Genomic DNA, 17,965 nt, shown 5'->3' on the forward strand with positions numbered 1-17,965 from the left:
CCAGTCAGGGCAGCCGTAAGTGCAATCTGCGATGAGCCTCGAGACTCATTAGACCATTTGCTAAACGTGGCTCACACAGGAAGCTACTTGCACATATAGAAATCTACTTACCCCTCTCTTCCCTGCGCACCTGGCCCCTGTGTCGGCGTCTCTAGAGAGCGATGACGTCATCCCTGATATCATCTCGGAGGACTCCATGAATGAATTGCACTGTTAAGGAATAGTTTAAGAATTCACCAAATTGGCAGTGACGAGCAGCAGCTTTCAGGCGAGACACAAATTCCTGAATAGGCTCATCTTGTGTCTGAAGGATGGAGCGGAAGTGGTCGGCTTCTGAGAACTTATTCCGGTGTTTCCCTTGATGAGTGATGAGGAGAGTCTTAACTTCTTGCAAGGTTAGAGAACTTACTGCGGTAGGGTAAGCAAGATTGATGAGTGATGCGTTTAAGTCGCAGCCTATGAAAACTCTCGCTTGCGAGGCCCAATTTTCTGCCAGCACGTCGCAGAGCTTGAGTTGAAGTTCGAGACGATCGAAATAGTCCGTGATTGACTCAGGAGAATTGAGTTCGAAAGGAGTGAAGGAGAATTTGGTAGACGGCGTGGCTTTTTGCTGTAGGTTAACTTGAGCAAGTTGGGAAACCAAAGAAGTGAGTGCAGAAAGTTGCTGTTGTAGCCATTGGAGATCGCTGCCATGGCCGTTATCAGCAGTGTGCTCGTCCGGCATCGCGAGGAAAAAGCAAACGAAACTCGCAGAGAATTAACACAGGGACAAACCGACGCATAGCACATTATTTGCGGTAAGTCGTAAAAATCCTCGTCGCCATTGATATACCTCGATTATCAGAGATCGGAGGAAGGAAATAATGAGGAGCCCAGAAATACGTGAACGAAAGCTGCCCCAGCAGGGCTACCACACCTACAAGGGCAAATCTCCCCTGCAATACATGCTAAGTGCCAACCTATGAAATAGACGTATATGACATTCTCCAAGTCCAAACGAAATTACTCCCGCTGAATGCCAATGGAGAATCCCATTATGATATTCTAGTTGCCCCACTTTTAACTTGGTGCCTGATTTCACCCTCTACCCTGTCAGGCTATTTAGTCGCTGAAATCAGGAACTTCCCTCAAAATTGTTGTACAAAGATAATTACATTCACAATTATCTGCTCTAAAATAGCTAAATTTTTAGTGTCTAAATCATTATCATATTCTATCCTTCCCGATTTCATCCCTGCTGGTATGCGTTCTTGGAAGAGTATCTGAAGCACCTGCGCAATGTCTTCTCTGAAACATACCAATTCTTAATATTATATTGCAATAATTCCAGTCCTAATCCTTCACAAAGAGTTATTTTCTGTATGAGACAAGGTAATCAAAGGTAGGTGATAGGTTTCCTCTATTATGCACATTTGATATGAATAATTTCTGTTTATTTCGAAGTGTGTTTCACTCGGCTAACTCGATTGATAAATCCCTCTGGGCAGGTAGGGAATTTCCCCAAAAATCTTGTCTCATTTCTAACTAAGCCTCTATGTAAGGGAAGGATACCTATTTATTTTTCTTTATTTCCGAATGTTTTAACACATTTTTAAATTTTTAAAAAAAGGTTCTCTTAAATATTTCTTGTTTTGTTAAATTTTCCATATTGTTTAATTGGAGGACTTTTGAGACCTTGGAAGATTTTTTTGTCGTGATTTGCAACGTATGAGATAAAGGCCCTGGAAGGAAAAAACACTGAACTACCGATGTGTGCACTTGATGAGATTTATTTTGCGAATAACAGACTGGTATGAGAGACTTACAAACTGCGCTCACTTGTTTCTGAAGCTTGTTTTTGTAAACAATCTATCGATGTATCTTAAACATCTTAAACTGATAGCCACCCTTAATTTATTTCTTATTTTTTTATTTTTTTTTTTTATATTTTCCCATTTTGAATGAAACGCAAAAAAAAAAAAATAAATTAGAAAAAAGAAAAGGTAACTAATGACGTTTGCGATCTCCAATGGCTACAACAGCAACTTTCTGCACTCACTTCTTTGGTTTCCCAACTTGCTCAAGTTAGATTTAGATTTATGGTGAAAAGTCCGCATTTGTCACGTTTACCATATAATATTATCTTGTCTCCATTTAATATTTGTACTCCTTCTTCACCGAATAATACTTTATAGCCAGACTGTACAATTGCATTCACGGATAGCAAATTTATTTTTACATCTTTTAAAAAAAGTACCTTTTTTAACGTGCACTTTTCCGCCTCAAAGTCTCCTTTATGGGTGACCTTTATTATTCCATTCTTTGTTGCTACACCGATGTCAGATTCATATTTCCTGAGGTTTTTTAACAAGTCAAATCGGGAGGTCAGATGCGAAGTGCAGCCTGAGTCACATACCCAAGTTGTCACACCAGGGTCATCATCAGTTACAAAAAAAGTCTCCTGAGCTGAAAAAGAATAATTTTAAGTCGACTCAACATTTATCTCTTCACAAAAAAAGGAAACTTTGCTTTCTCCATCGGAATTGTCATTATTCTCACCACTATATTTTGGTTTGAAAAAACACCTATCACTTGGGTGGTTTTGCTTTTTACAGTATTCACATTTTGGGAAAGTTTTTTTATTACCTTTACTCCAGTTGTCCGTACCTTCGTTGTCTTTGTTTGCACTCTGATTCCTTCTTCTTGAGTTGAGGTTGACTTTGCAATGGACCACTAGACAAGGTACGAATTTAAGCAACCTGTTATATGTTTCTTAACCAGAATTTCACGTAGAACACGATTCACACAACGGGAATTACTGAAAGCAACTCCTAACGAAGATATTAACGTTTTTATTTCACATTGGCTACAAGGAATTCGAACTGCCCGCTCACAAGAGACTCAAAGCTCTACGCGAGTCAAATCGCGCACTACAACGGTTTCTGCAAGCCTCTCAATCGAGCAATGTTCATTTTTCACCATGTGTTGTTCGAACTATAAGCAATTTGCTACAGCTGAGCCGAAGCGTCAAGACTGAGGTTGCCAGATTTTTACATCGCAGAGACTGTCATGATAACGTTTAGCGCGCGATGTGAATCACGTAGAGCATTGAGTTTTAATGAGCGGGTGGTTTGAATTCACGCATGAAGAATCATCAAATATCTTCGTAAGGAGTTGATTTCGGTAATTTTCTATGTGCGCATTGTGTTCTACGTGAAATTTTAGTTACGAAACATGTATCAGAATGCTGAAATTCGTACCTTGTCTAGTGGTCCATTGCGCCGTATATGTCCACGGAGATTGCACCTAAAGCACTTCAGGTCCTTTGAGGGTCCCGCTGTAAAGGCTACGTGCTCTTCTGTCTTGATTTCTTCCCGGTTTTCTTCGCTGATCAAGTTTGTCATCAGGTCGTTTAAAGATGTCTTCCCAGTCATTTTCCAGGCTGTGACGAAGTTGTTATAACCACCAGGAAGGCTTGTTAGTATCTTGTTCGTGAGCATTTCGTCCTTCATTCCTGTTTCGAGAGCTTTCATGCGGGCGAAAAGAGAGGAGAAGTCGTTCAGGATGTCGGAAATTTTTTGGTTTTTCTTCGGCTTAAAGTTGAAAAATTCTTGCATCAGTGATGCTTTTCTTTCTTCCCCTTTATTTTCAAATAATGTCGTCAGAGTTGACCACATTTCTTCGGAATTCTGGCAAGTCATGATGTGCGGCAGCAAGGTTTTATCGATAGTGTACACGATGGCCTTTTGTGCTTTCGCGTCATTCTGCTCCCACGCAGACTTCTCGTTCTGAGTTGTGCAATCATCCTTTTTCTTAGTTCCTTCACATATACCAAGGGCTGGAATGGCCTTTAAGAGGACACTTACTTGAAAGCGCCACATATGGAACGTTTCTGTAGATTTTAGTTTTGTGATAGTGCTATAATCTTCTGTCGTAGATGCCATTTTTTGACGTTAGGCGATAAGAAACACAAATAAGTACACTGTTATCTTGACATTTGGCGTCAAAAAAATCACGAGAATGCAAATTTATCCCGACTTATGGCATCAGTGAACACACGAAGAGAGAAGAAAAAAATACACTTTCATACATGTGGCGTTGAAAGTTACAAGAAAACGTAATTATTGACATATGGCGTTAATGAAAATGTTTATACTGACATGGCGTCAAAAAAGTTTATATGACATATGACGTCAAACAAAAAAGTTTATAATGACATATGGCGTCAAACAAAAAAGTTTATAATGACATATGGCGTCAAACAACAAAAAAAAATTTATAATGACATATGGCGTCAAAATAAATTACACGAAAAAAAAATCACTTTTGCTTTGAAGTGTGGCGTTGAAAAAAAAAGGTTTATAATGACATATTGCGTCAAATAAAAAAGTTTATAATGATATGTGGCGTCAATATGAAAGAACATAGATCATTTTGGTAACACTCTTTTTTGGAGATCGTCTACTGTTGCCTCCAACATTTTCAAACTTTGTACACGTTTTTGCAGACGATTATGACGTTTATTGTTCCTGTAACACCACAGTCCCGTTAGTATCACTATTAACAAGAAGAAAATCACTGCAATTGATATATAGAGTATTATTTCGTGATTACTCGCGGGTTGCTCTAAGTTTTGAATATTGGTTTGGATTTGTTTATTTAAATTTTCTTTCTCCTCAGAGCTGTCCGAGAACCATCCCATTTTACCGCACTTTTATTTTCGTTTTTCGGAAGTGTGGGGCCCAAAACCTGTCGTGATTCGCAACGTATGAGATAAAGGCCCTGGAAGGAAAAAACACTGAACTACCAATGTGTGCACTTGATGAGATTTATTTTGCGAATAACATACTGGTATGAGAGACTTACAAACTGCGCTCACTTGTTTCTGAAGCTTGTTTTTGTAAACAATCTATCGATGTATCTTAAACATCTCAAACTGACATTTTTAAGGTATAATTTAACTTATTAATTCCATTTCAATCAAATTGAGTGACACCAATCAATTTTTGTACATCTTTTGAGTCTTATTTAAGCATGAAATAAAGGACTGGATATTTTTTTTCTCGTCAAATGATATGATAATGTACATTATTTGTGTCATTGTTTTGCTCAACTTATATTACTAGACCTTACGAGTCTTTACAAATTTTCCTTTAAGCCTAATATAATAAAAAAGAAATAAACACCGCTTTATGGATTAAATTAATGAGAATGAAAATGAAGGATGAACAAATGAGATAGAAGTAAAATCCTGTAAAAAGCGGGAGAAAAACTAACTGATATTAACTATAATTATTCCTAGAACTAGATTCTAGAGAATTTTTCTACTAACTATGCTTTCGCCCTGTCAGTCGACTAAGACTGGTAAGGGCCAGAGGCACGAGCCTAACACCGACGGAAATGAGCTGTGCTCAACTCATGTGGTTTGCGTCTTTTTAACCTCCGGGTCTCGGAGCCCCAATCCAAAAGCGCTATTGCTTCGGGATTGGGGTGACCGCCCAGTCTCTCTTCATATCTATTGTACATACGTGAGATGTACATGTCCATCTCTTCGATCCCGAGCTCATCTCTAATATCGATGTTACGCTCGTACCACCTGGCCCCTGCCATTTGTCTGAGTATTTTATTTTGAATTGTCTCAATAATTTTGAGATTGGAACTGGCGGCACACGCCCAAATCTGGCAGCCGTATACCCAGATTGGCCTTAACATTGATTTATAAAGTAAAACTTTATTTTTTAGCTTTAATTTAGATCGCTTTCCGAGAAGCCATAGCATCTGTCTGTGCTTTAAGTCAATTTGCTTTTTCTTATTTAGAATATGCTCCTTCCATTTTAACTTACAGTCCATGGTAAGGCCGAGGTAAGGAGCCTTTTGCGCATGGGGAATAGCAATTTTATTTAGGATCACAGGGACATAAACATATGGTCTTAAGGTAAAGACCACGTTAACTGATTTGGTGGCGTTAAGCGCCGTGCGATCGCGCTCAGTCCAATCCTGGATGTCGTCCAGGCACTCTTGGATGTTAGTGACTGTCTCCTCATATGTGGGCGCGGAGGACGCAACGGCCGTGTCGTCCGCAAAGATCCCAATTTTCCCTTTTTTAGGTTTTGGTACGTCAGCTGTAAAGAGACTAAAGATTAGGGGGGAGAGTACTGAACCTTGAGGTACCCCTGCTCTTATTTTCCTAAATTCAGAGTAAGAGTCTTCAAATCGAACCCTAAAAGATCTATCTGCTAAGTAGGACATTATTAATTGCACGTGGTTCCCAGGCAAGAATTTAGAAAGTTTAAATGCCACTTTAGAATGCCAGACTTTGTCAAATGCCTGGGCGACATCCAAGAAAACTACATTACAAAACTGTTTCTCCTCTAGCGCCTTTTCAATATAAGAAGAGATCCGGTGTAATTGTTCTATTGTGCTATGTTTAGCCCTGAAACCAAACTGCTCATTAGGAAGTAACTTTTTCTTATTTACAATTGTCAGTAAACGTTTAATATATAACTTCTCGAAAAGTTTGCATATCAGGGGAAGTAAGGAGATAGGGCGGTACGAACTAGGGGCTGAAGGAGGTTTTCCGGATTTTAAAATAACAATCACCTCAGCCAATTTCCATTGACTAGGGATGTATTTCAATGACAATGCTGCATTAAAGAGTGCTTCTAATTTTTTGATTGCCGCAGGAGGAAGTTGCTTGAGGATAATTGCTGAGATAAGATCAAAACCTGGACTTTTCTTGATTTTTGTTTTATATTTAATTTCCTTGAAAATTTCGTCATATGTAATTTTGTTGATTTTTTCTGCAGGGAGAAAATTAATATTACCAACTTCTTCCTCTAGTTCGCATTCCTTCTCTGGAGATTCGCAGGGGTTAGGTTGAAATACTTTTTCAAGGTGATCGGCAATAGTATGGGCTTTTTCCTGGCTATTATTTGCCCATTCACCGTCCGGTTTTCTAATTGGGAAGCTAGCTAGGAAAGGACGTTTTAGGGATTTTGTCGCTTTCCAAAGGGTGTAATCATTAGCTTCGCTTGGGCTGAGATTAGCTACAAATTTTTCAAATTTTTCATTACGAAATTCATTAATACGTTTCTCCACTGCCTTGTTTAGTCTATTGTAGAGATTTTTATCAGATTCATGGTGAGTAATCCTTCTCCTCCTTCCCGCTTTGTTTTTACGGTCAATAAGGCTGAGTATTTCCTTTGGAAGAGTGCATTTATGATGAAAATTATTAAAAGTTCTAGCAACCGGCGTGCTTGCTTTTGCAGCCTCTTGGATGCTCGAAATTAATGACTCTGCCTCCTTATCAAGTGTGGAGCAGTCGTTTATTGAAGTTGAGTTATTAATACGGGAAGTTAATAATTCTCGAAATTTTTTCCAGTCTGTTTGAGTAGAAATTAGACAGGGTGGGCGTTTAACTAATACTGGAGTAGCAAATATAGATAAGAAAACCGGCACATGATCTTTTTTTCCCTCTAACACATTGCAAGAAGTTTTGTTATTGAGATTGAGATTATTGAAGATGAAAAAATCAATTACGTCTGGCTCTTTCAATGGATTACCTGGATAGAAGGTGGGTTTACCCGGAGAGATAAAATCACCTCCGATAAGATTGACTGCAGTTTCAAGATTATCACCTTTCGGGTTAGTTAATCTCGAACCCCATCTGACGTTTTTACAGTTGAAGTCCCCCCCGATAAGAAAGCGAGGACCCAATTTATCAAGTAGACCAGAATAGTCGTCAACTGAGCATCGATGACGTGGTGGAGCGTATAACGCGCTGACATTAAATGGCCCTAGCGATGACTCAATTTGAATAATCACCGCTTGGAAACGTTCTTCTTCTACAATTTCGAGAACAGAGTGTTTAATGTTTTCCCTGATAGCAATAGAGGCTCCCCCCCTAGCGTTATTAGAAGGATGTCGTGAATTATAAAATCTATATCCTTTCAAGTATCCTCTCGATTCCCTAGCAAAATGGGTTTCAGAGAACAATGCTATATCTACGCGTAATTTTGCCATTTTTTCACTAAATTCTAAGAGTTTAGCAGGTTTTAATCCATTCGCATTCCATGCGATAAGATTAAGAATGCTTTCATTTTTGTTGTTCATTTTATCGAGAACTCAACACTCGGCTCATAAGAGCCTGTTCGTATTTTTCCTGTCTCTTACTCATCTCCTCTAGTTGCTTCCTTAATGATTCAATGGTCATTAAGAGTTGACTTATGAGCTCTTCCTGTTGATTAGAGGGTTTCGGGCCGGATACTGCGTCGGCGAAGCTAACTCCTTGTTTAATAGCACTAGGAGGATTTTTTCCCCCTTTTTTCTTTTTATTTGGTTTATCTGGGAAGTTAGGAAAATTAGACCCATCGATCTTTCCCTTTCTCATTTTAATAGATTTTTCTCTGTCTTTTTGCATCGCTTTCGCGAAGGGGCAGCCTCTATAGCTAGCTGGGTGACCTGTTACCCCACAATTTGCACACTTAGGGTTGATAATGCGCTTCGCCCAAGGGCATTCTGTGGATAAATGTTTAGCTGCGCACTTTACACAACGTGCTTGCTTACCACAATATGCTTGGGAATGTCCGAAATTCTGACATTTTCGACACTGTATTATCTTAGTAGTACTAACTTTAATGGGTTCTACTTTTACAACCATAGAACAGATTCCAACAATCTTATAGATTTTTTCTATATCATCAGTATAGTCGAAGTCGACCTGATGGACTGGTATTTTTATCAGTTTAGTTTTACTTACATAAGCAGAGTCAGCAATAAAAAGAGGCACATTATCTTTATCTACAATTGTTTCTGAGGGGTAGGTTTCGCCTGAGGTTGTCTCATTGACGGTGGAGTTTGTTTCCATAGCCGAGACTGAATTTTGCTCAGGCACTGACTTAGGATCAGGGGTCTGTGGAGCTGAATCCACAGGTGATACTGATTTTTTCAAAGCTTTAAGTTCCGCGTCCGATAGTGGGACCCGTTTCATAAGGCAAGTCGCTTTTTTAGGTTTAAAACCTTTATTTTTTAAGTCGTCAAGAATATCTTGCTCTTCGATTGAAGGGTGAAGCCCTCTTACAATAACTTTAATATCACGCAGATTTTTATTGCAGTGAGTGTAGTACTGCACTTTATTATTAGTCTCATGTGTTTCTCTGAGGGATTCTAAAATTATTTTCGCCGTAGCGTCGTCTTTCGGATTTAGTTGCCAGACTTCATTATTAATAATTTTAGTTCTGACATCTTCCTTTTTAACTGATTTTTTTGTAATTATTTCTACAAGATTAACATAATTGTCTACACCTATAACTTTAATGGGAGGAGTGGGTAAAATTTTCTTAACACTAGATGCATTTGATACACTAGGATTAGGTATATTTACTTTAACTGGAGCGCTCTCACCCGGTTTGGTTTGTTGATCATCGGTATGGACACTTGAAGCTGAAGTACTCGCTCTCTTACGCTTCCTTCTTTGAGATTGGATAGCTTTCCGTTTGGAGTTAAATTCGGGATCCGAGTTGTAGTCGACCCATGTATCAGAAGATTCAGAGTCATCAGCATCGTGATTCGATTCCACGTCATTTTCCAGAGTGGCAAATTGGTTAGAAACAGGTGTTGTAGATGCACCTGGTTTTGGTGTAACTGGTTTCCCAGTGGCGAACTGTGTTAATTTAGATTGCCCTGAGGGCTTACGAGAGTTATTTTTAACTAACTCTTTCCCAGATTGTAGATGGGCATCTCTAGATCGAGAGCTTGCATTTGCAGAGCTAATCGCATTAATTTGTTCCTGTAGTTTCTGTATTTTTTTCGCATTTTCTGCTTCAAGGGAATTGATTCTATTCACCAGTTCATTTTTGTCACTGGACAGCGTTTTGACCATGTTTTGCGCCTTGGTCATAAAACTTTTAACTGATGCATCAATGGTAGGGGCCTGAAGAACAGGAACAATGTTGGTGTTTAGAATTTCATCAATAATTGTTTCTTTATCTTCTACCGACGCCATCGCTGTCAAGCTTGACTCCGTAGCAGTAAGAGAGAGGTTATCATCCGCCCTTGCAGACTGAGGGGGGCGGGGCGGAGACCTCGGGAGAAGAGAACTTTTCCCGAACGGATTTTCCATTTGGCTATTTGGCAACGTGTCTAGTTTAGTTCGAGGTAGGTAGGTTAGGCCGGTGAGCAATCCCCGCTTTAGACATTTTTCGCACCCGAGAAAAACGTTGTTGACGTAGCTACACTTGACACCGTGTTTACACACTACAGGCCGGTCTGCCATACGATTGTTTATTGTTTATGATGACTCTGGCACTAATATCACTCGGGACCCGGCCGCCAGAACACCGCGACGCGAGCACTTTTCTCGATTCCAGCAGAATCACATGCTGGTGATTTTCTTTCCGAAATTTTGTTGAAAAATACTGATCCGGCGTGAGATGAAGCGCGACCGTCTCGCTTCAGAGCACAACAACATTGTTTTGCTGATTTTTATATTTTTCTAATAAAATTAATTTTTTAATCTGGATATTTATTTGAACTCAATTTTCTTATCTTATCTTACTATATTGAAACAATTTCAGCCGGGGTTTATCCAACTGACGACCCGTTCTCAATGGGGCACCCCGAAAACAAAGCGAATTGATGCGTTTCGAAGGTGGCTGGTGCTCATTCGGGATGCTCGATTTTTGTAAACAACAATGGCGGCGAGGTTTGCGCGGGCCCTGTTCAGAGCGGGTCGTTAGTCGGAACTATTCATTTGGGAGTACCTGTTAGGTCATCCAGGACTGTAATGGCTTGTTTGAACTGGCAGGACCACCATGAGCAAAAGAAAAACTAACTCTATCTGAGATCCTTGCTTGTTACCGAGCCAAAGTAGGTTGATTATAAAAATTCACCCTCCTAACTTTATTCATTTGCTCGTTTCAAGCATATAAAACGATTTTAGAGCAAGAAATGTGCAAAAATAAAAAGAACAGGATCGTATTCGATTGTGATTCGATGTATCGTTTGGTTCAAAACAATAGAACATTACCTCAAATCAAACTTTTAAGATATTTGTTAGAAAAACTGAACATGAGTAATTTCTTTACTCTTGGCCAATTAGTACTCATACGAATTAAAAATCCATCTCAAAAAACCCACTCTGTCAGCGCGGTGCGCCTTAACTGACTTATCAAGAACTTTGAATGTACATAAAAAATTCAAGTTGGAGGTTGTAGTGGGGTACTCCCTGATGGGTTTTTGGGCAATTTCGAAAAAGGTTATCGGAGCTCCCCGAAGAATAATCGCATTTTTGTGGTTCTCAGGGATAAAATAGGAAAATTTGCCTCGGGGTGACAAATTAAACCCCCTCTCCCTCATACTTGCCTTGATCGATCTGAATTTTCAGTATGTTTTCACCTGGTATAAGATGTGACTTTCCTGAAATTTTCATGCCCGTAAAAAAATTTTTGCCCCCCCCCCCATGCCAGCGTTGCCAAGTTGCGGACTCCACAATATCGAATTTGATGATAAAATGAAGGTTTCGAGGTGTGATTTCCTCCAAAATTTTACGAGAAACATGCAATCCGAGAGTTTTCGATTAGAAAAGGCATATTTGAACATTTTACAATGCCGTGTTGCCAACTTTACGATTTAAAATTTGTCAAAATCCCCCGAATCGCGTTGCAACCTCAAGCGCTGGATTTTTATTTCGTTCAGAATCGGTCATTATGATTCCTCTACATACACATACATACTCTAAACATTTATGTACCATGAAAATTATGTCATTACTTACTTGATGGGTGCCGTTAACTCACCAAGAGAGTCCGGATAAAGCGATGACTCGGGGAAAAACGAGCGGTTCGGGATGACAGAAAGTTCTCTTTATTTGACAAAAAATTTACAAAACATTTTTAATTTCGTTATTTAGTCTGCTTTTGTTATCAGGGAATTTTTTTCAATAAAACTCAAAATTATTGTGGTCTTTTGCAAATTTTGTATTCTTTAAATTGTCGAAGGTCATTTTCTCTACAGTAAGAAGTCCTCTGGATTCGAACTATCCAATCCGCTGTGAGAGGAGGTGGACTTTCAAACGATTTTTGAATAGCCGTTATCCACTCATTTTATTTGTTTTTTATTTTTCATTTTTTTGGGGGGGGGTGGGGGAAAGTTCTCAAATTCTACTTTTTGTTGATGGAGTAGATTCAACAACTTTCTGTCAACCAGAACCGCTCGTTTTTCCCTGACTCATCGCTTTATCCGGCCTCTCTCGGTGAGTTAACGGCACCCATCAAGTAAGTAATGACATAATTTTCATGGTACCTAAATGTATAGAGTATGTATGTGTATGTAGAAGAATCATAAAGACCGATTCTGAACGAAATAAAAACCCAGCGCTTGAGGTTGCAACGCGATTCGCGGGGTTTTGACAAATTTTAAATCGTAAATTTGGCAACACTGCATTGTAAATCGTTCAAATATGCCTTTTCTAATCGAAAACTCTCGGATTGCACTTTCCTCGTTAAATTTTGGAGGAAATCACACCTCGAAACTTTCATTTTATCATCACATTCAATATTTTGGAGTCTGCATCTTGGCAACGCTGCCACGGGGGGGGGGGGGGGGGGGCCCAACAAATTTTGTACGGGCATGAAAATTTTAGGAAAGTGACATCTTATGCCAGGTAAAAACATACTAAAAATTCACATCGGTCACGGCAACGATGAGAGAAAAGAGGTGTACTTCGTCGCCCCATGCCCAGCTTGCTATTTGACTCCTAAAAAATTCATAAAAATTCAATTATTTTTCAAAAAGCTCGAACACTCAAATTCGAAATTGGCCAAAAACCCATCAGGGAGTACCCTACTACAACCTACGATTTGAATTTTTGACTTTGAATGGAAATCACGCTTCGAAACCTTCATTTTATCATCAAATTCGATATTGTGGAGTCCGCAACTTGGCAACGCCGCCGCGGGGGGCAAACAATTTTGTACGGGCATGAAAATTTCAGGAAATTCATGTCTCATACGAGGTGAAAACATACTAAAAATTCAGATTGGTCAAGGTAAGTATGAGGGAAAGGGGGTTTTATATTTGTCGCCCGTAGGCCAAATTTTGCTATTTTACCCCTAAAAAACCACAAAAATGCGATTATTTTTTGGGGAGCTCCATCCAATAACCTATTTCGAAATTGTCCAAAACCCCATCAGGGAATACCCAAAGACATAAAGACGGAGTGCTCGTATCTAAAAGCACGGGGAAAAAGTGAAGCCTGGTTTGGCGCTGGGTGCTTGTGTGAGTGTGTAAATGAGCGCGGGAATCCATGGCGGCAAACGGAAATTTGATTTGAACTTGTCCTCTTGATTTTTCCACATTTCTTCTTCGAAACGTAATTTAAATTCCTAAAAACGAATATATTAAGAAAGTTGGGACTGCGTCCTACTATAATACATTTACTTTTGCTCGATAATAGGCAGTAATATCAGATAAAGTTAGTTTTTCTTCTGCTCATGGTGGTTCTGCCGGTTCAAACAGGCCGTTACAGTCGTAGATGACAGTAGTTACTCCCAAATGAAATTAATCGGTCGACGACGGACCAAAACTAACCTAAAGTTATACAAATATGAGTGTGTAAGTGAATTTGGGCAAAAATCAACCTAAAATACTTTGTTTCCGCAATTTTATTTAGTTCCCGCCCTACGTAGGGCGGGAACTAAATGGTTTGAAATTCAAATGTACATTTGAATTTCAAACTTGTCCCGATTTCGCCGCCAATCCTACAGCCAATAGTAGAGGTGATTAAAAAGAAGCTTCATTTTTTGCTTTTAGCGCTCCGTCTTTATGTCTTTGGGAATACCCCACAACAACCTCCAACTTGAATTGTTGATATATACATTCAAAGTTCTTAATACGTCAGTTAAGGCGCACCGTGTCAGATTACTCACAATCAATATTGACTTTTGAGGCTATATTTATGTTTTAAACCAATCTACATAGATGAAATCTCACCCGTTCGATGTATGAATATGATCTATTCACATATTCACCCAAATGCAGAGCGCCAGGGCTACATCACTTCTTTCCCGTGTTAAAGTAGGTACATACGAGACTCTGATGCTCTGTCTTTATAAACCGTAGGGCAGGAAGGGGGCGGTAACCCCCCCCCCCCCCCCACGTGGGAATTTTGAAGATGGTGATTTTCTTGAAGCTCTAGTAGAAAATATTTCTTTATTTACCCCCTAAACCCCCCAAAATTGCTCAAAATTCCGAATTTTCCGCGAATTTTCCCATTTTTCTCAAAAAGGCCTTTGTTTTGGGGCGAAAGTCCATAAAATCAATCTGAAACGCTCGTGAAATTTTGTTTTAGAAGAGTTGTGCGTGACTTTGGTCATTACCCGCGGCAATCCCAAAATGGGAGAGCTTAAAATGTCAAAATATCTCAAATTCCCGCGAGAATGACCGTTTCGCATCGATTTCTCGCCAATAACGCGGAAAAGGTTGGTAGGTAATATCGTTACATTGTTCATCCCTTCAATGATAAAACATTAATTTTTCATTCGAGGGGCGGCCTTACCCCTCGTGGGGGAGGGGGGGGGGGGGCAGCAGTACGCACCCTACAAAAACCGTCGAGATTGGCCGCTTCTTTGCAGTTGCGTCATGCGCAAAAATAGGCGGCAAAATGAAATTAAGTACCGTTTGTTCTGAGACTGTCAATGTGACTTCTTGTGGGAGATGACAAGGAAAGGGAGGTACATCCTCCTCCACCCAACCCCCACCCCCGCCCCTTCCCAAGAAAATAATCGCGCAAAAGTTAATTAAACGCGAAAATTCCACTTTATAAGGCGACTTTCAGGAGGGATTTGAGGCGCCTCATGAGGTTATGCCGTACAGCATTCGGCTCGCAGCTTCAGCATTAATGCCATATGCCCAGGTAGCGGCCGTGCAGGCATGCGGCGCCACGCCTAATGCGCGCAACCTGACGGCGCCGGCCTCGGGCATCGAAGCCCAATGTTGGCGTGCCGGCCGGACCGGCATTAAGTGCTGATGCTGGTTTAGGGACCAACATGCGCTTCAACTTTTGACGCTGGACTCTCGGCTCGCGGCCTTATGCGGCATCAATTTTCGGTCCCGCTACCCAGCTTCACTACCAGAAGACTGCTGGGGTATGCGACCCTTATTGGACTTGGCGATGAATTAGCGGAACACCCTTTTGTCTACGTTTCCCATCAGCGCGGCGGCCCACACCTCGCCGGCAAGTTCTACGAAGTGGACGACGAGGAAGAGTAGGAAACACAGCCCCGTGCGATTAGCCGCCCGGCAGCCGAGCCCGGGGCGCTGACGTCCGACGTGTCTAAATGAAGCCGCTTTACTTTTGATGTTTGGTACCCAGCATCAAAAAGTCATGATGTCAGCTTCACCAGGTTTAAGCCGCCTCGCGGGCAAATGCGATCCCCCGGTGGCATATTCCCAAACCCCGCGTGAAATGTGAAAAATCCAGCCTGTCTTCAAAATCCTCAGCCGCTGCCTTCTGAGCCCTAGCTCCCGCGGTCGGCATGAGGCTCTTCAGCAAGTGGCCTTGGGCACTGCGGCCATCCTTTCTCCTTTCTCCCGTCTGATTGTCTCTTCAACCCTCCGAAATGAATGGGGGTGACCTCGCGGTCCACTCTTTTTGTTTTCCAGAAAACATCGTCTTACTCCTCAAAACAAGCCCTTCGCAGAGTTGTCACATGTTGAGTGCATTTTTAAATGTACCATTGACCTGTTCAAGAAAAACTGTGATTAATCTACCCACTTGATATGATTTTTTCAGCTCAGAGTCAAATCATACCGTGTGTCTCTTCCGAAATGGATTTCAAATACCGAACATCGATGATATTGATGCAGGCGGCGTGTTGCCTCCTAATTTGTCAGTGTCCAAGGGATGTTCGTACCTGATTTGATTCATTACAATGTTTCCAAATACCGCGAAAAAATTGATCAACCTTGCTTTAAAAAATCATTTTCATTTGAAATTTCAGTATTTATAGGTTTCTGCCTTCATTCATTGAATATTAATGTCCAGTCTCTCAAATAACGAAGTTGAATGATGGACTTTTTTTAGGAAACATTTTTATTTTTCATGTAAATTTCTATTCCTCATTAATGGGGTTTTAATATCTCTCTTATTGGTTCGGGTGATACTTACCGAGTGCATATTATTCATCCTCGCAAATGCGGCGACTTTTTTTATAACTCATCTTCACCACTTGTTTATTGTTTATCCTTTCAAGCAAGGTGATAGGTGCTGCGCAGAACTATAAGTAAAAGAAAGGATTAGTAGTAAAATAATTTTATTTTAAAGCGGTGCTTTAGCATCTAAGGCCATTTACACCTCTAAAGAGGGCAGTAACAATAATAAATTTAACATTTGAAAGAAAGAAAGAAAGAAAGAAAGAAAGAAAGAAAGAAAGAAAGAAAAAAAGAAAAAAAAAATTACTTGAATTTTCTGTCAAGAATACTGCACTTGAATTAAGAATAAAATCACTTGAATAAAGCCGTATCCTGCTTGATATGAGCGGTTTTCTTCTCGAAGTACGCATTTTGCAGCGTAAGTCAAGAGAAATCTCCTCTTATAGCGGCAAATTCAAGAATATCTCTTCTTACATAATCATTTTTTTTCCAGTGCAGAAGCTCTGCAAATTCCACTAATTAAAGAGGCTTGTGAGATGCATATGCATTATACTGCTCTAAAAATGTTCCGAGAATTTCCCATCAGAAATATTTTTACAAAGAACAAAACAGCAGGCATAGTCAATAGACAAGTTTATTCATCATGCGATCAACGAAGGTGACGGCATGACTCCGCATTGCGAAATTTTCTGCATTAAAAATATTGTCACTGCTCATAATTGAGGCATTTTTCGGTAAAAGGGCGTATGAGACGTCCAATGCTGCTAAGATTGGGTAACGTAGTTCTCTTATGGAACGCCGTTGGTGTCAAAACCCTTTTCTTGCGCGCGCGGAATTTTTTCTGGCGCGCGGAATATTTTTCCGGCGCGCGGAATTTTTTTTCGGCGCGCGGAAAGAAAAAACCCGTTTTCGATGAAAATCTCTGAATTTTCGGATTCCGCGCCGGTTTTCGATATATTTGCGCTGTTTGTGTCAAAACTATTTTTGTCGGCGCGCCGCTTCAAATCTGTCCCGCGCGCAGAATTTTCGATATATCGATTCCCGCTCGCCGATCGTGTCAAAACTGTTTTTTCCGGCGCTGCACCAGAAAATAATTCCGCGCGCCACTTTTTCGATATATCGATTTTTCTGCGCGCGGAGAATATTATCTCTCTTTTGAACGATTTCCATTAAACCGTTGGAGGGGAAAAAGTGCAGTGTTGCCGATAATTTAAATTTATTTATTCCTGAATCCAGAAAGTTTGCTCTATTGAATTTGTTCATATTCAAATTCCCACTCATTGCTTTATTAGTTCATTTAAGTAGTAGCTGTATAAACTTCACGCTGCTTTACGTTGACCATCTTTATATCGATATATCGATTTTTCTGCGCGCGGAGAATACTATGAACCTAATAGAAAAAAGTTATAATGGAGTAATTTATAATTGACTAATACCTGAAAAAGATGGTCAACGTAAAGCAGCGTGAAGTTTATACAGCTACTACTTAAATGAACTAATAAAGCAATGAGTGGGAATTTGAATATGAACAAATTCAATAGAGCAAACTTTCTGGATTCAGGAATAAATAAATTTAAATTATCGGCAACACTGCACTTTTTCCCCTCCAACGGTTTAATGGAAATCGTTCAAAAGAGAGATAATATTCTCCGCGCGCAGAAAAATCGATATATCGAAAAAGTGGCGCGCGGAATTATTTGCTGGTGCAGCGCCGGAGCCGTGACCAGAGTTGCTAAAAGAAATTTCATCGAATGAAATTTCATGAAATTTCACAAGAAATTTCATGAAATTTCTTTCGACCGACAAAATGTCAAAAATGCTTATTTTTTCTAACAGA

General features: G+C 40.0%; 2 protein-coding genes across 2 annotated transcripts in view; one reads left to right on the plus strand and one right to left on the minus strand.

The window, feature by feature from the left end:
• Positions 1 to 17,965, plus strand: part of LOC109042783 (GTP-binding protein Di-Ras2) — a 504,879-nt gene that overhangs the window by 238,341 nt on the left and 248,573 nt on the right. The gene's annotated exons all lie outside the window — the stretch shown is intronic.
• Positions 1,207 to 3,923, minus strand: LOC109041685 (uncharacterized). Its single transcript, XM_019058102.2, has 2 exons — positions 3,240 to 3,923; positions 1,207 to 1,287 (listed from the first exon to the last, which is right to left on the minus strand). The coding sequence occupies exons 1-2, from the start codon at positions 3,921 to 3,923 to the stop codon at positions 1,207 to 1,209; spliced, it is 765 nt and encodes a 254-aa protein (XP_018913647.2).

This window comes from Bemisia tabaci, chromosome 1 (assembly GCF_918797505.1).
Source record: "Bemisia tabaci chromosome 1, PGI_BMITA_v3".
NCBI lineage: Eukaryota > Metazoa > Arthropoda > Insecta > Hemiptera > Aleyrodidae > Bemisia > Bemisia tabaci.